Source organism: Triturus cristatus, chromosome 4_1, assembly GCF_964204655.1.
Source record: "Triturus cristatus chromosome 4_1, aTriCri1.1, whole genome shotgun sequence".
Lineage (NCBI taxonomy): Eukaryota > Metazoa > Chordata > Amphibia > Caudata > Salamandridae > Triturus > Triturus cristatus.
In genome coordinates, this window is record NC_140585.1 from 954,297,571 (window position 1) to 954,318,809 (window position 21,239).

At 43.8% G+C, this 21,239-nt stretch overlaps 1 protein-coding gene across 1 annotated transcript in view; it reads right to left on the bottom strand.

The window, feature by feature from the left end:
• CFAP54 (cilia and flagella associated protein 54) overlaps positions 1-21,239 on the bottom strand; it is a 2,172,274-nt gene that overhangs the window by 834,470 nt on the left and 1,316,565 nt on the right. Inside the window, exons 44-45 of the mRNA XM_085653834.1 lie at positions 10,566-10,775; positions 864-930 (exon numbers count right to left, since the gene is read on the bottom strand). Of these exons, the coding sequence (XP_085509960.1) occupies positions 864-930; positions 10,566-10,775 (277 nt within the window). The remainder of the gene's footprint in view (positions 1-863; positions 931-10,565; positions 10,776-21,239) is intronic.

Consider the following 21,239-nt stretch of genomic DNA (forward strand, 5'->3'; position numbering starts at 1 on the left):
CTCCATGAGAATCTACCGTACGCTATTACACCGTTTACGACTCCATTCTACGCCACTCCACTGTACACCACTCCACACCAATCCACTCTACCTATTCCACTGTATGACACTCCATTCTATGCCACTCTACTATATGCTATTCCACCTTATGCCACTCCACTCTACTTCACTTCACTGTATGTCAGTAACACTCAATGTTATTCCACTCTGCACCACTCCACTGTATACTACTCCACTGTAGCTCGCCACTCTATCATGCTTTGTGTTCTCACATAAGATATGATTTGTGGTGTCATAACTATTATTGTAACTAATATTATTTTAGATGGTACAACTAATAATGATATAAAGGGTATAAGCAGTGCACAGAGAAGGCACGAGTTATAGTTAATGTAGGATGCTACCAAGTTGAATGCACTGTGTATGTAGATGCATGAGTGATAAATAAAGGTGTTGTGCAAATTATAAATTAAAGGTATACCTATAAGTTTAAAAATGTACATTATTGTGTACTTTAACTTTTGTTTGTAGCTACAGAATAAAGAAAGTTATATACATTTAAAAGTGGTGTGTAAATTATGCATTTTGGGTATAACTATAATTGAAGAATTTCTAATGATTGTGTATTTTAAGTTTGGTTTGTATAGAAAGACTAAAAGTCTTCCTAACTATAATCAATGTTTAACATTTGTGTCTGTGTGTGTGTAGGTGTGTGTGTGTAGGTGTGTGTGCGCACATGTGTGTGCGTGTGTGTCTTTACATGTAGCAGCGGACATATAATCATAAACAGGACGTTTAGAAGCATGCCCTAAACACAGCACATATTTCAATTGTAAAAATAGAATGGCATTACATATGCTTACCTTAAATAGAAAAGCAGATAGGATGCAGCATTCAGTTCGCATTCTCAAATCAGATGCCAAAATGTATCTGAGTAAATACAAAACAATTTACAAAGTATGTGAGAAAAAATATAAAATCTAAAGTTGAAAAATGAAGGACCTCATGTAAACTCATGTATTTCTCAAGAGTAAACCATACTGGTGCAAACAATATTTACACTGACTGCAATAAGGGGCCATATTACATACAGTGCCCCAGGGGCGCAAAGAGAATGTGTGTCCATTTACTGTCCCCTTCCCCGCCCCCCCAGGCACTGCAGTATTATTGAAGGGGCCACAGATGCTTGTGTGGACCCTCATGTAATATTATTAGCACCAGCACACAGTCAGTCAAGAATACTTTATTCGGTTTAAAAGACAAAAACCATGAAAGTTACAGCAGTAAATTTCAGTAATACATAATACACATAAAATATAAAAAGGAGAAGGGTCAAAATTTAAAAACATATTAAAGACCCAATGTTTTCCTGAGTTTAAAAACAGTTTTAAAAAAACTTAGGACTGCGGTAATGGTAAGATAAGTATCCATTCTCTGTAGTTCTAAAAAGGCAAGGCGATAGTTATTGATTTTCCATTCTTTAAAAAGAGGAGTAATATATGACCTACGAGGTGTAGTATACAATTTGCAAAAGAATAAAATGTGAATATCTGACTGGGATGAAGAATCATCACACAAGCATGGAGGTAGATTTGGCGACCACGAATTCATAACTGGGAGAGACAAAAGTCTAAAATACAATCTAAAACGTGTCAAGATAAAACGGTCATAGTTTGATATCGACAACGATAAATATGGCTGTACTTTAATGCCAGAGAGCAGAGGAAAATGTAGAGATACAGTCTTTTTCTTCATTTCCTCCACCCTTCTAATTTCCATAAGGTATTCCAGGGATAACCTAAACAAAGATTTCCTAGAAACCTGGTCCATTAAGAGTGGCTCTTCGAAATATTGTGGGCAACCAATTTTACCAAGAAATGTTCTAACATAAGTTAGCCATTCTACACAACCCACATTTTCCAATTTAAGGACGTCCTGCAGGATGGCCCGATTCATTGTGCACTCATTAGTTGTCCAGATTCTATGCCACAAGAGAACTGGCTGGATTCTAATCAAATCGGATATATATGTTAGACCAAGTTCAATGTGGCAGATATAGGTCGCGACACACTGAGGTACTGCCAGGACATATCTCAAAAATCTGTTTTCCACTTTCTGGATCGAATCAATGTTAAAATAGCCCCAAAGACCTGAGCCATACATAGCAACCGATATACATGTGGCATTATAAATTGTTAAAATTTCTTTAATCGGTTTCTTTCCCAGTTTTTTAATAAAATTCTTTAAGGCCATAATAGTTTTTTGGAACAAAAAAGTTCTGGCCTTAACTGCATGGGACCACACCCCATTTTCGTGGAACAGAACGCCAAGATAGGGGAAGGTAGAAGTAGATTCCAAACAAACTCCATTCAAGAACATTCTTTTAGTATGTTTGCCAGTTTTTTTGCCACAGTTCATTGTGAAGGTTTTACTACAATTAACCCTTAAATCTAGATTGGACATAAAAGATTCAAAGGATTGTATCAAAGATTGTAGCGCCATGGGGGTGCGAGCCATTAAAACTGCGTCATCCGCATATAGGAGCGCGGGGACGAACCTTCCCCCAATCCTAGGCATGTCCACACACTCCCGCAAGAGGTGGCGCTCAAGACCATTAATATACACCAGGAATAAGAAGGGGGCCAGGACGCATCCCTGACGCACGCCCCGGCCCACCCGAAAACTCCTGGTACATTGGCCCCCACTGCCAAAGTGAACCGTAGCATTAGCACCTGAATAAAGATCCTTCAAGAAGCACACGATTGAATCCTCCACACCTATCTCTTTTAAAATTGCCCATAATTTAGCATGTGAAACACAATCAAACGCTGACGAAAGGTCAACGAACGTAAAGTACAGGCACTCACCCTTTATGCTAAGATATTTTGATTGTATTAACATCAGATTTAGGCACTGTTCAATGGTGCCAATACCCTTTTGGAAACCGTATTGTAGGTCACTCATTATGTCATTTTCTACTGCCCAGCTATGTAGTCTAGCCAAGATAATTCTCCCCAAGATTTTAACAGATGAGTCCAATAAGGAGATTGGTCTGTAACAGGCACAACATTGTCTGTCTCCCTTTTTGTAAATGGGTACAATCACCGAAGTGAACCAGGACGGATTTAGGCCCCTAGCCAGTGCTGCATTAAATAATTGCACCAGCATGGGACCCCAAAGCTCAGCATTTCCTTTATACAAATCAGCAGGGATCCCATCGGGCCCTGCAGCTTTGCCGCCCTTCATTGCATTCAGACCCTTATTGACTTCCTCCAGGGTTACTACCAATTTTTCACTCCCTTCACCTATAAGATCCCCAGTGATAGGGCTAGTAATATTGGGAAATTCTTGTGAACTATAAAGGCTAGAAAAATGCGCCACCCAATCCTCCTCTGTGATGGCAATCTCTATACGCGCCTTAGAATTATCGTATAGGAAAGGTGTATTAACAGCCCTCCAGAATGCAGATGTATCCTTCTGTTGCGATGCTTCACATAGCATTTCCAGGGCATTCTTTTTTATATCCATTTTCCTATTCTTTAAGGCTTCATTATATTTTTTCCTGCAGTATCTTATTTCGATGGGATCACGTGGTGTTCTATGAACGGCTCTTTTTAAAGCTGTTAAAGATCTGGTGCAGGCATTATCAAACCAGCTTCTCTTACCCTTTGCACCGTTGTTTGCCTCCACCCACAATATATTCTTAATTGGGGTAGCTATTACATTAAAGTGTTCGATAATCAAGACACTACTAGATTTATCATCTAAGCAGATGGCAAAACTACCAGGGCAAACCTTCAACAGGTTGTCTAAGAACCTTTCCGGGACAACCTTGTCCCATTTTAAATAGTACCCATTTTGACTACCAAGGGCCATATCCGATGCTATATGTGTAAGAGGCACATCCTCTTGTTGATCAGGAAAAAGATTTTCAACCACCATAATCTGGGGCAAATGATCGCTTACCGGCAGGTCCAAGGTACTAGATTTAATATATTTGTAACTGCAATTATTTGAGGCAATAATAAAGTCGATGGTGGATGATGCACCTTTACCAATAAATGTAGGCACGAAGGTGGTAGGATTTTGGGCGGATTCATTTACATAGCCTAAATCATACATAAACATAATGTCATTCAATAAATCCCCAATCAGAGAATGTTCGAAATGAGTTAAGTTAGATTCCTGCTCTATCATTAACCCGCATAATCCTTGTTTACTCTTAGTACAAAGTTTAGAATTAAAATCCCCCCCCCAAACAAACATAACTTCTCTATCGGTTTTGTCTATTTCATGATATAAATCCTCCCTCAGTGTTGCTAGGACACTGGGGATTTCTTTCCTTGATATATTATTGTAAAAATTAATAATAACGACATTAAGTCCCTTTATATTCCTTAAAATAATCAGTTGATAAAAACTAGATTTTGGGGAAAACCGGATCCCATCATATCTAAGCAAATTAGAGACAAAAGTCAATAGACCTCCCTTAGCTCTACCATGGGTACCCCCCACCGCCGGGGTAAAAAAACTTCTATACCCATGCATATTCACTGGGTCTAAGGACCATGTTTCCTGGAAGGCCAGGATATCATGGCCATCCATGAGTGTACCCCAGGATGGGTTATTGATTTTCTCCCTAAGACCTGCCACATTCCAAAATAGAAGTGTGCAGGTTTTCCTATTAACTTTAACTTTGATTTCCCCATTGCTTAAATCACTAGGGGTCCCAGGCTCCTGGATTTGATTAAGACAGGGGCTCCCAATGAGTCCCTCATCGTTTAAATTAAGTGTGTGTAAGGCCTTATGGCTGGGATCATAACTGTCCTTCCTCTTATTATCATAGGTTGTACTATGAATAGTTTGTGCATACAAAATATCCTCGGTGCAAAATAATGACGTCTGTTCATTGGTGTTCTCCTGAGTATCGACATTATGTACACCTGAACTAATAGGTAGGCTATTGGGAGTAACGGTCTTGCGTCAATCCACATATTCTAACCCGGAAAAGACATCAAACCGGTTTTGGGTTGGTAGATTATAGGCAGGCAGGACAATGTCTCTATTTTCCCACAAATAATTGTTCAAACCTCTATTAGGAGGATGGTGTTGTCTAGACTGGCAATTGAATGATTCACGTGTTTGTGCAAGTGAAAATCGACTACGGCCGTAATGGTTAGGTTCTGATCTATTGACAATCTGCCAACCGTCCTCCTGGTTTGAGCGATATTGAACTGGTGAATATGGGTAAAAATAGTTAAGATAATGTGTCGAAACAGTATCACTGCTAATGTAATCGTACCAATCCCCAATGTGTCTGACTGCTCTGTGGTCTTTAAAATTTACTATAATTACGTCCCCTTTTATGTCTTTGGGACGCGACCCCACCCATTCACAACGCCTAACATGCAGTATTTCCCCATTAATATAGGCGGGCAATGGTCTATTCTTGCGCAGCCAATAGATCACTTTATTCCGAAGGCTTTGATGGTCTTCCCTGATATCATTAGTGAGCTCAGGGACGCCAGCTAGAACAATTGCATAGGGAGCAGCTTCAGGAGGAAGATCCACTATATTGTGGGATTGCCGAGGTTTATTAAGAGTATTCTTTAGGCCACCTTCCTTAATAGGCACGTTGTTCATTTGTGTTGAAGCTAAATTTGATTCCGAGGTCAAATTATCGGCTATATTATCAATTGCTTTGCTTTGCATGTTTTTATTCGTTTGGAGGGGCTTAGTTGGAACTTTAGTAGGTGGAAGGCAGGATGACACATGTCTAATCTGGGTAGATTTTAGAGTAGTAGAATGGCTTAGTGGGTCAGAAGTAATATTACTCGGTGCTTTGGCAGAAGAATTGCCAGAGCTACTGTTCTCTAGGCCTGTCACCAAGGCAGAAAGTGCAGAGGTGTTATCAGTGAGTTTTTTCTCAATAGAGTCAAAGCGCATGTTAGTAGTTACGACTTTCTCTAAAAGAGGCTGAATTAGAGATTTTACCATATATTCAATTTTCGCCAAAGTATCTCTCTCATTAGGAAAGCAATGATTGGTTACTAAGGATGGCATCTGCGAGGTCAATTGGCCCATAACTTCCCTAAGAATAGGAGTTAAGATCTCTTGCAAATTTTCAGTTAGCCATTTTAAAGTTAAACCTCCCTTATTTTTCTGGAGGTTAGTCCCTTTAGATTCTTCATTGAGTGAAATTTGAGGAGAAGCCGGTGAAAAAATGAGCAAATTAGGAGACCCTTCGTCGACACTGCTAGCATAAAAACTCAATAAAGAGTCGCCAGCGTTGTCGGGTGTATTTAAAGGGGAATCTGCTACATAAAAATTATCCGAAACTTCGCCTACAGATCCCTCGAGATCAAAATTATGTAATGTAATGGGAGCTAATGGCAAATTTTGTGAATTAGGCAAAAATGATGGCTCTGTTCCTAAATGCCCCAAATCGGGATTTTTACCCAAAAATTTCTGCGTTAGAGAACCGCTTTTATAAGTTGAAGTTACTAATCTTTTTTGAGCATGCTTACCCCTATATCTACGTTTAGCTTTTTTAACTTTTCTAATCGATTTAGTAGATACCGAGGCATGCTCTAAATGAACCTTAGGGTTAGCTAAAGGGTCAACATGCCTTTCGTTATGCACCTGAACAGTAGTAGTAACAGCTTTCATTACTCCACAAGTAGGATTACTAGCCGTGTGTATATCAACCAATGGGAGGGACACTTCTCCAGGCATCAAGATAAGGCTTTCTTTGCCCAAGGAAGCCCTCCTATCACTATTAATCTTGCTGACCTTTTTAATGAGATAATTATCCATTGGGCCCTTCATTGGCGGCATTTCATTAAGTTTGCCGTTGCTCATTGGTCCTACCACTCCACCAAATACTATAACAGATTTAAATCAGGAGTAGTAAGGTTCTTCAACGACAACAAGCCCACTGTACCCACCATATGTTAACTCAAATAACCACTTAATGATACAACCATAAGGCGCGGACTCACAATCAACCTCAAGGACGTAAATCACACAGCAACAACGTCTCTGGCCCAGACCAGACCTCCTCAGGCCTCTGAGGGCCACAGAGGGCCCGCCCTTTGCCCGGGCTTAGCCCGGCGTCGCCCGCGCGCGTCCCGCGACGCGGAGGGAGTCGTGAACTTTTAAGCGCCTCCGGGCGCGTTGGCGGCGTCAGCGGCCGCAAGGCAGTCTGGGGGCTGTAGTCTCCCCCCGCACTCGTCCGCGATGTAAAGTGGCGGCGGCGGGGGAGACACGCAGCAGAAGGGTGCCCAGGAGCTGCAGCGCCGACGACAGAATGTAGAGCAGAGTTCACCCCAACAGGTAGGCAGGTGTCTTTCGAATTAGGTTTCCCGCTCCCCCGAGGGAGCCGTGAACTTTTAAGCGCCTCCGGGCGCGTTGGCGGCGTCAGCGGCCGCAAGGCAGTCTGGGGGCTGTAGTCTCCCCCCGCACTCGTCCGCGATGTAAAGTGGCGGCGGCAGGGGAGACACGCAGCAGAAGGGTGCCCAGGAGCTGCAGCGCCGACGACAGAATGTAGAGCAGAGTTCACCCCAACAGGTAGGCAGGTGTCTTTCGAATTAGGTTTCCCGCTCCCCCGAGGGAGCCGTGAACTTTTAAGCGCCTCCGGGCGCGTTGGCGGCGTCAGCGGCCGCAAGGCAGTCTGGGGGCTGTAGTCTCCCCCCGCACTCGTCCGCGATGTAAAGTGGCGGCGGCGGGGGAGACACGCAGCAGAAGGGTGCCCAGGAGCTGCAGCGCCGACGACAGAATGTAGAGCAGAGTTCACCCCAACAGGTAGGCAGGTGTCTTTCGAATTAGGTTTCCCGCTCCCCCGAGGGAGCCGTGAACTTTTAAGCGCCTCCGGGCGCGTTGGCGGCGTCAGCGGCCGCAAGGCAGTCTGGGGGCTGTAGTCTCCCCCCGCACTCGTCCGCGATGTAAAGTGACGGCGGCGGGGGAGACACGCAGCAGAAGGGTGCCCAGGAGCTGCAGCGCCGACGACAGAATGTAGAGCAGAGTTCACCCCAACAGGTAGGCAGGTGTCTTTCGAATTAGGTTTCCCGCTCCCCCGAGGGAGCCGTGAACTTTTAAGCGCCTCCGGGCGCGTTGGCGGCGTCAGCGGCCGCAAGGCAGTCTGGGGGCTGTAGTCTCCCCCCGCACTCGTCCGCGATGTAAAGTGGCGGCGGCGGGGGAGACACGCAGCAGAAGGGTGCCCAGGAGCTGCAGCGCCGACGACAGAATGTAGAGCAGAGTTCACCCCAACAGGTAGGCAGGTGTCTTTCGAATTAGGTTTCCCGCTCCCCAGAGGGAGCCGTGAACTTTTAAGCGCCTCCGGGCGCGTTGGCGGCGTCAGCGGCCGCAAGGCAGTCTGGGGGCTGTAGTCTCCCCCCGCACTCGTCCGCGATGTAAAGTGACGGCGGCGGGGGAGACACGCAGCAGAAGGGTGCCCAGGAGCTGCAGCGCCGACGACAGAATGTAGAGCAGAGTTCACCCCAACAGGTAGGCAGGTGTCTTTCGAATTAGGTTTCCCGCTCCCCCGAGGGAGCCGTGAACTTTTAAGCGCCTCCGGGCGCGTTGGCGGCGTCAGCGGCCGCAAGGCAGTCTGGGGGCTGTAGTCTCCCCCCGCACTCGTCCGCGATGTAAAGTGGCGGCGGCGGGGGAGACACGCAGCAGAAGGGTGCCCAGGAGCTGCAGCGCCGACGACAGAATGTAGAGCAGAGTTCACCCCAACAGGTAGGCAGGTGTCTTTCGAATTAGGTTTCCCGCTCCCCCGAGGGAGCCGTGAACTTTTAAGCGCCTCCGGGCGCGTTGGCGGCGTCAGCGGCCGCAAGGCAGTCTGGGGGCTGTAGTCTCCCCCCGCACTCGTCCGCGATGTAAAGTGGCGGCGGCGGGGGAGACACGCAGCAGAAGGGTGCCCAGGAGCTGCAGCGCCGACGACAGAATGTAGAGCAGAGTTCACCCCAACAGGTAGGCAGGTGTCTTTCGAATTAGGTTTCCCAGCACACATATAATGCCATACTATCTCAAGGGGATGTTCCCTCGTTAGAATGGGGGTTTGGCACCATGTTAATGAGGGAAACACTTTGCTCTGTGCCTGCAGTATATTATGAATGAGGGCTCAGAGACGAAGAAACAGCCAGGGGGCGCACTGACTGTGCACCACTAAGAGCAGGTGCACAGTCAGCGCGCTCACCCTGAGGGCACCTTCTGAAAAGATTTAAATTGTGTCCCATTGACCCACCCAGACGTCACCCTCCAGGCAGGTTCAGCCAGTCTGTCTTTCATTAATGCGCTGACCCCAGAGCAGAGCGTGTTTGTGGTTGCCCTGGGGGCAGCACTTTAAATGTAACGGCCTTCACTGCCCCTGTTTGTGCCAGGCATATATAGTTAAAGGTGCATCGTAGCACAATCTAGAACAACGTGTCTTTACTGTAATACAGCCTCATGTGTTAATGGCACCCAATTTACATGTATTATAAAATGGGGAAAGCGTGCATTTAGCTTTGCACCTGTTTTGCTCACTTTGATGCACTTTGTACGTACTATCCGCTGAAATTGTGTTGAAATCCAGGGATAAAACGGAAGCTCCTCATAAAAGAAGCGTATGCTTATAAATGAGTAAATAACAACTGCATTGCCTTTAGTATACACTAATAAGATTAAACTGTATCCCTTCTCGTGGTGTAGCAAGTATAACAAGGACATGAGGCAGCTTCACTCAGTATTGTTATTCATTTACAGACTCCTGAATCCTTTTAGCATGCACATCATCTTGAATAATCCTATGCTCAGTCTGGGACTCTGGAAACATTTGTCATGCAAGCAAGAAACATGGATTGAGCACCCGGATTAGTGGCTGTCAAACAGCATGGCATTACTTTTCGTAAATGTCAAACTTGATGTCAGACAAACTTATAGATTTAAAAATAAATGCTTATCTTCTGTTCTAAATAGATTATTAACAAACTAAATAAACTGTGAAGGGAACTTGAAGAGTGGTGTAGGCTGCATTTCAAATAAAATCAGTATACACTGAGATGTAAATATTTACCTAGATTTTAATTTAAAAAACACATTTATTAAGTATTATCAATGTGTTTAGAGATTCCTGATATTTATTTACTGTGTTTCAACCTTCTGGGTCTCTTTTCTACTTACTGTAATTTGGTGAATAAGGTGGGCAAAATTCTATATTCGAACCCTGAATTGTCCAAATTGTCAGTAAATGCTGTCTGTTCTTGGTTTGTTAAAATACTTTTACGGGGAGACCAGCCTGCCACAGCGGATCTTGGATTTCTGCAGGGGACAAAAGGCAGACACCTATAGTGCTCTACAGTGCTCCCCCAGTAGATAAACTAGTTCATCTATCATATCTATAGGAGAGGAGAACCGGGATAACATTCGCTAACCTCCTCCAGAACACAATAGGCAGCCGCTATTTACACCTACAATGGGACCAGCCCTGTATAACTAAGACTTTTTTAAATGAAACCTATGAAAATCATTAATCAAGATTGTAAGACGTCACTTTTTCAGTTTTTATGTTTTCGCATACTTACTGAGATATTTTAGTTGTCAATACTGCCGCTTGCAGGCAACCCCAAATGCCAGCACGGTGCAAAAATATTTCACTGTAATCCTGAGTGTCTACATCTAGATTGTTTTTAGGTGCAGAATCCGAGGCGCTACCAAGCGCTTGCCACGTATTCAGAATGTCAACAGCCTTGAGTATTTCATCCAAAGCTTGGCACCAACACTGGAAAGCAGCTCTGCGAAAAAAATGGGCACATTTACTTCGATTAGTTAATAATTCTTACATTCATACACGATTTTCATAAGTGCATTAGTGCAAGCAAGGTTTACAAAATAATTAGTGGCTGGAAACCCTGGAGCAACCCTTGCAATAAATTACATACACAAACAGGATTCCACAGTTCATAGTTACAGGTGTACACCTTTCTTATAGAAATGCTAAAAAAACATTTCCAGCGTGCTAACATATAATACTAATGAAGGAGGAAACATTACTTGCTATTCATATTCTCGACCAAATCACATGCTCTAGAACTCATAATTCGGCAATTAAAGCTTTATTATCTCTTCTTCACTTCTCTTATCGTGTGTGTTCTTTTGCTAAATATGTTTAGCAGACATACCTACAACTTTGAGACTATCCTTGTCCCAATATATGTTACAAGAATGCTAGTTCCACTTGAGCATCATATCTTGCTGTAAATCAGCAACAATTATCACCATTTATGACCTGTGTTCCCTCATCCCTGGTGGAATAACATGAAATTCTTATCTACTCATGAATGTATAACATGAAAGTCTCTGTTGGTAACTGGTGATTTTGAGATTTGCACACTCCTTACATCAATCTTTTTTTCAGAAACGTATTTTATTGACTTTTACAGCAGCAATGTGAAATGAGCAGGGCCCCGGTACTACCTTTCCCTCCGCCCTTACACCCAATCCGCAGTAATGTTATGTTATGTTAACGAACATTTGTAACGCGCACAGATGCCCGGAAGTGTCCCGGCGCGATAGGCCTAAGCGGGGGTGAGCAGAGGTGAAAATAGCAGCTAAGCAACTTAATCAACAAGCATTTGCAATGCAATCGGTCTCGCCTTTGGGACCTTATATGTATCTAGATATGCAGCACATTAGCCTGGGTGCTGAAACATCTACTCTTCTTTAACATGGAGGGAAAGTAAGCACCAAACTGCGTGACATGCCAGGTATGGGAACACATGGAGAGCAATATTACCTTTCAGCAGGAAATGGTATAGTCCAAAGCTCTGTTTTAATATAAAATCAGGGCCTTTGGTTGTCATATCACTGAAAATACGAGATTTGAAAAAATACACTAGTCCTGAAACTAAAGTGCACTCTTTTTCAGGTATTTACGCATCTGATAAGTCAAAAAGCGTTCACTCGCAGTGCAAGGCAGCCAATGGATAAAGAGGGATGATACACTGTCCATGCTCTATCCATGGCAAGTGGAAACTAAATGTCGATGGCAGTTGAACCGGCCAATCGATGAACACGGAACTGAAAGACATTTTATTTATGAGGTTCGGTTATATTTATTGCTCCTATGGCAAATGGTCAAGCTCGCAATGCGGATCTGTGGACATTTCTTAATTCGGCTGGGTCAGGCCAACCACAGGCACTTTGAGCTTCTGCAATGGACGATACAGTCTGTTCAATGCCAACAAACAGTAGCCGAGGTCAAAGCGGAATTCACTTTCTTTGCTTTCCAGGCAACAGGATGTAATAAAATAAACTGATATTATGCATCTGGGAGAGAAGGAAGGGCACAAAGAGCTATTGTTTCAAATATTAGCTGATTATGACATAATATTTATCAGCACATGTTGTCAGTGTTGTGACGAAAAGCATCAGCCTTTCAATGTTATTGCCAGCCTCCTCGGGGTGTGCTTTCTTCAGTTAGATAAAAAAAAAACGTAGGAACAGCAGACTTCTAGTTGCTTTTTGTCATGTCAGAGGTGGCTTCACTGAAAGGAAACATCGAAAGGCATTATGTGCTCCTGGTGGAGGAGACCAAAGTCCGCTTAAACTATTACCACATCTCCAATGTAGCATTTATGACCGCTGTAGTGGGCATTGCCATGAGATAAATACCTGTACAAGTTAATGGCCTCTAGAACTTTTATTAATATTGGAATTCTTTGAGGAAAGCAGCAGTTTGGTAAACATTATGAGGGGTACTTAAAAATGTGTACATGAATTATGTGATTTTGCCTAATGTACTTACTTTAATAAACCGAGGCACATTTCTGTAAAGTTGTAAAGCTGTAAAGTTGAAGTTACGAGGACCCATAAATAAAAGAGTGTATTAAGAGAAGAGAAAATATGCTAAAAAAGTATGCAGTATAACACAGCGAGCAAAGGTTAACAGAATGCAGAGTCCTTCTCAGTGAAATGCAGATTCCAAGTTACAAGCCAGATAATTTTTTTAAGCTACGTGTGTTAATCTGTTTATAAAATCCGTTGCCGAGTGAGCATGTTCTTGACGGTGAGTGCCCCGTCCATTTGTTCCTTTGATCATGGAAAAGGCATTGTCCGCAAGAGACAGGATGTTGCGATTTCTGTGTTCCTGATGAACCTTTTCCAAGTAAATAAAACATAAGACACGAGTGTCCTCAGCTCGCAGCCATGCTCCTGCTACAGGAAGAAAGCGCGTGCCAGGGACAATGGCCAGCATTCAATAGTTTGGTCTTTGTGAATGGCTCTCCTCCCTCGGCGCACACAAGATTGGCGAGGGGCTGTCACAGCACGATGGCTCTTCGCAGATTAAGAGTGCATGGAAGGGGGCGGGACCGCCAAAAAGTCACTTACTGCGGGAGGGAGGCGGAGAGCGACTATTTTACACTTATCCACAAATGGATCAGTACGTTTGTCGATACGAAGCATGAGCACCAGTCCAACAACCCTAGCCTCAAACTCACCGAAGACACTGTGACTGTAGCACTGAGGCCGGGGGAGTCATGTCCATGGGGAGTGTGCCAAAAGACGTGGGGTCAGGCACTATATAAATGTAGTTTGTAGCATTTTTGGCAAACACAACTGAGCACTACTAAAGCTCTTAGTTCACCCAAGTGTCTCATGGCACCATTGAGCCTGTGAAGAACTACATTTAACTTGAAAACAGAAGAGGGTTAAGCTTCTTCCTAAAAGACCAAAGAGAGTGAGTCTGCCTTAACTCGCAGATTAAGACTGTATGGAAGGGGGCGGGACTGCCAAAAAATCACGAACTGCAGGAGGGAGGGGGAGAGTGGCTGCGAGCAGCTCCGCACAGAGGCTGTCACAGCACGATGGCTCTTCTAGTCTCCACCGACCCCCTCGCAGATTAAGAGTGTATGGAAGGGGGCGGGACCGCCAAAAATCACAAACTGCGGGAGGGAGGGGGAGAGCGGCTGCGAGCAGCTCCGCACAGAGGCTGTCACAGCACGATAGCTCTTGTAGTCGCAGCCGACCCCCTCGCAGATTTAGAGTGTATGGAAGGGGGCGGGACCCCCAAAAAATCACGGACTGGGGGAGAGCGGCTGCGAGCAGCTCCGCACAGAGGCTGTCACAGCACGATGGCTCTTGTAGTCGCTGCCGACCCACTCGCAGATTAGGAGTGCATGGAAGTGGGTGGTACCGCCAAAAAGTTACAGACTGCGGGAGGGAGGGGGAGAGCGGTTGCGAGCAGCTCCACACAGCTGGGAGCAGCATAACATGCACACACTCAGGAGGACTGTAATGCAATCCGACGGGCACGCAACAGCGGGGTGGGTTCCCGCTTCTCTCCTGCAGACAGGGGAAAACAAGGCAAAGGCTGGGCCCCTGTAGTGGCACGAGCATGACTGGGTGTGCCTGGAGGGGGGAGGGGCTGCCAAGAAGTCACGGACTGCGGGAGGGAGGGGGAGACACTGGAAGAAAGTAGTCTGTGCAGTAAAGGGGCTGATAGCCGTGGAAGGATACAAATGATGATTGAGGAGGGACTAACAAACCTCAAACCAATCGGAAGGCAGCATTTAGGACAAAAGCCAATGGGCAGAGAGTGGGCGGAGCTTCCTCGAAGCTTCCACACTACAGTGCATACTGCATGCCTCGCAAAGCGATGGCAGCACATTCATGCTGCATCGCTAGGCGAGACCTAAAAAGTAAGGTTTTCAATTGTTTCTTAAACGTCCTCAGATCGTGGTTGTTCCTGAGCTCAAAGGGCAGGCTATTCCAGGCCCTGGCCACCCTTACGGAAAGGGAGCTCCATCCCGTCCTGTTACATAATACAAAGTTTTCCATAGTGCACATTTCAACACCTTTGCACACATACCAAATTACAAATTAAACAGCTATGTCAGCACACCAAGAGTAAGCCTGGGTGGAGTTTGCAGAGTTTTACTTCGTGGAACTCTGCAAAGTGCCAGAGTCTGTTTAGTTGCGTTGCCTGCACTGATATTTAGTGCCAGCAGTTTGTCCTGTGCTCTAAAATCAGCACAAACTGCACTACTCATCCCGCTAGAGGGCGCTGTTGCTTTCTGATGCTCGTGTAGACAATCGACTCAAGCGGCAGCTTCCTCAATGCGAATGGCAGACGTCTCAACGCGAGTGATCGCAACCTGTAGCGACCGCCCGCGATGAGAAATCTCGCCAGGAGGAGATCCAGCGCGTTATTTTTTTCGCAAGCACTTGCAAATTTACCATTGGTGAGCAAATCGAGAAAAAGAACTCGGCTCCACATCCCTTCACAGAGTTTCTCGGAAATCCGCATGGAGTGCAGACTGGGCAAAACTCAGCAAACTCTGCTGACGGAGCGGAATTCTTCACCCACCCCTAGATAAGAGTCCAAGTTCCGCAGCAAGACAAATCTGTTTTGGTCCCTGTCCAGTTCCCTGTGAGCCAAAGCGGTCGAGGGAGGCTCCTCCAGGCTGGCAGCAGTTAAAGTCATGTGACTTTGTGTATTCTCGCAGTTTACGAATCCACTAGGAGGAGGCCTCGGACTCTTCCCCAAAAATCAACTGTCCTTTGTCAACTATGTGTGGTATAGCCAGTAGTATTTGTGCCCAGGAGTTTAAAACAGTCCCCCTCACCTTAGCTCCCTGTTAACCTCACTCGGTAGTACCGCATCCTCACAGTCGGCCCACCTAACAAGCTCAGTGAGCCAGTTCAATATCACCGGGCCTTCCAGGTGTTTCCAATTTATTAAATCAATATACAAGAAAAGAGACTAGGAGCGAATCTAGGTCCAGCATGCGGGCTCCCAACAAGTACAAGTCTACGAAAAGAGTATGCATTCCTTTAGGAAGAAAGTCGGTAGTGAAATGAGGAATCAGATTGGGGGATCTGATTGCTCAGGAGCAAGAGCCCTCATACGTCCAGATTCATGTCATGCTTCATCATAGGAAAGTTCTACATTGAGCCGATGCTACAATGCCCAACGGGTGCCTCGGGAGGGCTCTTTGCCAGAGATCTTTACATTTTTTGCCATATGTGAAGTGTGAGCATAAAATCGTTATTGATCAAGGTTAAGGCCTCTGAGGTGGAGGGTGTCAGGGGTAGGTCGTAGACTTCTCCAATTTATTGCCAGTTGTCACCTAGCTAAAATTAGTGCCAAGTCTGCAAATCTAATTGTGACTGCAGTAGCCCTTGTTCTAGTAAAGCTTCCCAGCAGGCAAATTCCTGGGGTCGCACATAAGATCTGTTAGTAGCTATCCTGGTGACCTTCAACACTCGGTTCCATCCAGCCAGGGGATTCACGAACATCAGTTTCACGTGCTTGGATTTCATGTACACCTGGTGGAGGTAATAATATTGTATGAGCTTGAATCTCTCATTATGTGACACTGTAGGGATGTGCTATAGTATCTTAGTCCGTCTCAGTCATTGATAGGGAAACATAGCGGCTTGTCGAAGAGAGGCGAGAGCTATAATGACACTGCCATCTGACAAGCTTTCTACTGTCCAGTAAATACGAACCTGTACTTGAGTGTCACTGGTTCCTAGTGCATGGTGTTCCCTATCACTGCAGGCTTACCTACCCCCCAAGGTCTGCAATAGGATATGCACAGGACTTTCCCAATTGACACGTAGTCACGACAATGTCCTAAACTGTTCAAGGGCCTCTAAAGCCCTTAGCACGTTCTTCGCATTACATCTCAGATATAATAACATGCCATCAGAATATAGGGAAAGGGTAGGGAACTTTGTCACCTACTCGTCCCTGAAAATGCACGCCTTGTCTAATGGCATTAGCGAGAGGTTCTAGCACGATTGCAAACACTAGAGGAGTGAGTGGCCTCTGCCCACTGCATAGCTGATAAGAGATAATATCTCCCATGTTTATTTGGGTTGCAGGATTTGTATACAGTAATTGTGTCCACTTGAGAAATCCACTGCCACGTTACGTGCCCAGCATTGCAACATATAAGTAGTGCCAAGACAAGGTATCAAGGGCACTATTAATATCAATCACTATAGCCACCGCCATTGGGTGTGTGGTCTATGGTAAGTGCAAGATCTGGATTAGGCACCTAATACTGTGGAAAGTGCTGTGCATCTGGATGAATCCCGATTGGTCAGGGTGAATTAACTTCTGTAAGTGGGGCAAAAGTCTATTATCCAATATCTTGCTTAGTATCTTGTAATCCAAGTTCATTAATGAAAGGGGCCTATAGGATTCCACGAGTCCGCCATCTCTGCCATGCTTAAATAGTGCTGTTATCAGTGCATCGCACATTGAGCATGGCAGCTCTCCAGCCTTTGTAGCCTCACTGAATAGCTTGGTCAAATGAAGGACCAACCAGGTCAACTTAAGTTGTGTAAAATTTGATATGAATCCATCGGTGACCGGGGCCTTGCACTTTGCCATTTCTTTAAGAGATCTCTGAACTTCTTCCTCGGTGATAGCCTTTCTCAGTACAGTCAACTCTGATGGCACTAGGCGTCAGAGCTGAGCCTCAATTATATCACACTGTACATCAATCTTAGTAACATTCGCCAAAAATGTAATATTTTCAACAATATTATGTGACAGCCTGATACTGTGCTTATTCATGTGTGCAGTCCATTTTTTCCTGATGTGATATAAATGTCATACAAATAGCTTCTCATTTGGTCTGAAGTTTAATGACTGAAAGGATAATTACAATGGTAATTTTCTAGAGAGAAAAGTATTAAAACAATGGGCTTTATTTGCTTGAGGGGGACTTTTTAGATTCCATAAAACACAATACTAGTCAGCCAATTGCCCTGCCTGTGAACTCCGGGCACCCACCCCATGAAGGATGCGCATAACATTACGAACTAAAGGGGACATATGAAAGGAATATGATGGTTTCTATTTCTAGCACTTCAGCAGAACATCAAATGCAGGTTTTTGTTAGTTCATAGTAAAATATTAGGCATTCACTATCTACTTATATTTGAAATTTTGTCTGTGCTATTTTTTTAACTTATTTTTATTATAAAGGCCATGCGTATTTTATGGTCTAGGTTATTTCCAAACAATGTCTTGAAATATATGTAATTGTGGTTATCGTTGGCTCCTAAGAACAAAGCAGGGGATTCCAACGATCTGTCAGGTACCTCAATGTATGGGATTTTGAGTAGATCTTGCAGGCCTTTGGCAGAAAAGTAGTGGTTTGGTTGCACAGCCTAATCAAAGCTACAGATGTTGTTGCAATGTTTGTAATTTGCAGAAAACAGTACTTTTAAGACTGTGTTCTCTGGTTACCCTTTGGAAGCTTTTAGCACTACAATTCCCAGAATTCCAAATCTTCCGGCATTATGCTTCCAGAAGGAAAAACTGCAGGAAGAGTACCGAACATTCTGAAAAAGCAGAAGAAGCAGTTAACAACAAGATTGTGCCACCTTGCTGGGCAATCTGTCTCTGGCAGATGCACCAAAATATCTCCAACAGAAAAGGACATTTCGAATAAAGTTAGGATCTACACATATTCCAAGTATTTTTATTCAGGTGATAACCCAAATAGGCCTCCAGAGATCCTTACACACCTTCTCCAAATACTGTGATATAATTTTCTGAAAATAAATATAGTTAAATCAAAGGCAATAGTATTTGGTAAAAGGAAAACTAAAAATATATTTAAATGGAAACTTGATGCCAAAATATTAGAAAAGGTTGATACCTTCACACACTTGCTGGCAATGGAATTTGAATTTTAGACAACATTTAGCAAATCTGTCAGCACAAACATACACAACAGCAAATACAACATGGAAGTTGGATTCTAATGTAGTTCATAAATTAATAGATATGTTGAAAGAAATCAATGAAATGCAAATTTTAACCACTCTGTTGCACAGGAGTGAAATATTAAGAGATAAATAAGAAACTAGATTTGAATCAGTAGAAGTAACTATAAAGAATACATGTATGGGCTTACTCCAAGGCTTCTCACCTTTCATTTTAAGATTGGAGCTGTGTTTAGAAAACATAACTCTCAAAAGATATGAGAGAGCTCAAAACGTTCAGCATGACATCAACACAGCTCCAACTAAATGTTTTAGATCTCTAATATATGTGCACATAGAGTTAATTACTGACCTAAACTGAAACAAGGAAATAGTAAAGATAACCTTGAAATTGGATTCATTGGACATTAAATTGGAATGGAAGGAGAATAGGAAACAGTGGAAGCAGGCTTTGAAATGGATAAGTAAACCAATATCTTATAAACTCATGCTAATACTGTGTCAAAGGAATATTGCATATTGCCATGTAACTAGAGTATAACGAAAGGGTTTATTTAAACAATTTACAATTGAAGGAAGTGAGAAGATGGATGTTAAACATGATAAATGGCCAAATAACATCAGATAAAGTGAAACCTTAAAGATAGTAAAAAGTGATTCCTTGATGCTCTGCCCTTTATGTAATCAAGTCAATTCACTCTCACACATATATCAAAAAGCAATATCACCAAAACATAAATAGGAATTAAAATTAGCCTTACTAAACTCAGTGGGGGCCAAATTTGAATTTGCCAAAGAGGATCTTTATTTCTTGACTGTGGTTTGGCGCCCTAGCTCTTTAGTTAAAGGGCCCCTCTCTTTTACTGAGAGCTTTATGTAATCAAGACCAATTATCATTATAGCACCTTATTTTCTTTTGCACTGCCATGTACTTTGAGCAGAAAGTCAAATTAATATCTATAATGGAAAAAATTAATATCTGCCATATTTTCCCATGCTTGGGTACAAAATAAAATGTGAGACTGTAACATTATGTACCAAACTGTGGACATTTGTTTCTGCTATGTTCCTGAAACTAAAGTCAATATTAGTCTGTGCTTTTTATGAGTTATTATGAAGCCTGCTTTTTTAATCTAATAGTCTCCTAGCAATAATATTAATTTTAGAATGAATTCTGTTATGTGGGTAATATTGAATTTGTCTAATAGAAAGGAGGGTGCTGTTCCTCTGGGGAAGTATATAAAGCTGTCAGTTGGGTCTGGCAGGTAGATCAGAGGGATCCAGGGTATCCGAGTGACCAGACCTGAGAGCCCTCACACACCCAAAAGTGTGTCATACTTCATTATTGGGCTGCTCCTCATCGGGCCGGCACTGCATTGCCCGACGGGCCTCTCAGTGGGGGCTCTTTATGGGAGATCTTCTGATCTTAGCTGTAACAATGAGTGCACGTGAGAATGTGAGTGTAGGATGTTGTCTAGGTGATTTAAAATAGACTAAGAGGTACCAAAGAGACTATCTAATAAAGTGGTCCCCTTGACAAAGTAAAAACAAGGGAGCTGTCACAGGAAATTATGTAACTAGACAGCTTCAGCAAAAGTGACGTTGGGTCAACATGTATCATGCCTCATTGCCCAGCAGGGTCTATGACATCTCATCAGAACCAAGTATGTATACCTATCCTACAACTGATAGGGAACAGAGATAGTGCAGTGAAAGTGCCCAATTACACACGGTCTGCTGCACCTGCTGCAGTACAGGACATTCGAGCTCCAACCTGTTGAGGAGAAAAACAGGGAGACAGCCTTAAGGGAGTGATAACACTGGTTTCAGACAGCAGGCACTCCACTCATGATGTGCAATGTGACATCTAAATATACATTAGAAGCGAAGTACTGCCCACTGTTACAGAACATGCCAAGGGTAACTTTTAACCCTACTATATAAAAACATGCATTGTTAAAAAGCACATATGACATACACAAATGTGTCTATTTATAGGCATGTATACACACGTGGAAATTAATGACATAAACAGCAGCACTGGTATTGGGCAACCTTGCCACTTGTTCAGACAGTGTGACATCACCCACAGTATCTTACTGTATGTTTAGGGATAATACTGAACAGTGATAAGGGTAAATTAGAGAACTTACACTATAATTGAGGTAACAATGCCTCTTAGGTAGGGCAGAGGGCCACGCCTAGCTGCAGTGACAAAACAGGTAAAAGAAGCAACTACCAGTAAGTAGGGCTGAAATGGAAGACAGAATAAAAGAGAAGAGCCGCCTACATGGCGTGTTACATACAGAGTAATCACGTGGACCACGTGGTTATTGACCCATGACCTACCCTCCTTTGATGACCTGAAGGTATCGACAGAGGCAGGGCAGTGAGATTAAACAGGTATGCAGGAAAATAATTGGTCCCCAGTGTGCGGCACAACTTCTAACAGGTGTGAGATACGGCAATGAGGCACAGCTGAGCACACTGGTAATGAGAAGTCAGGG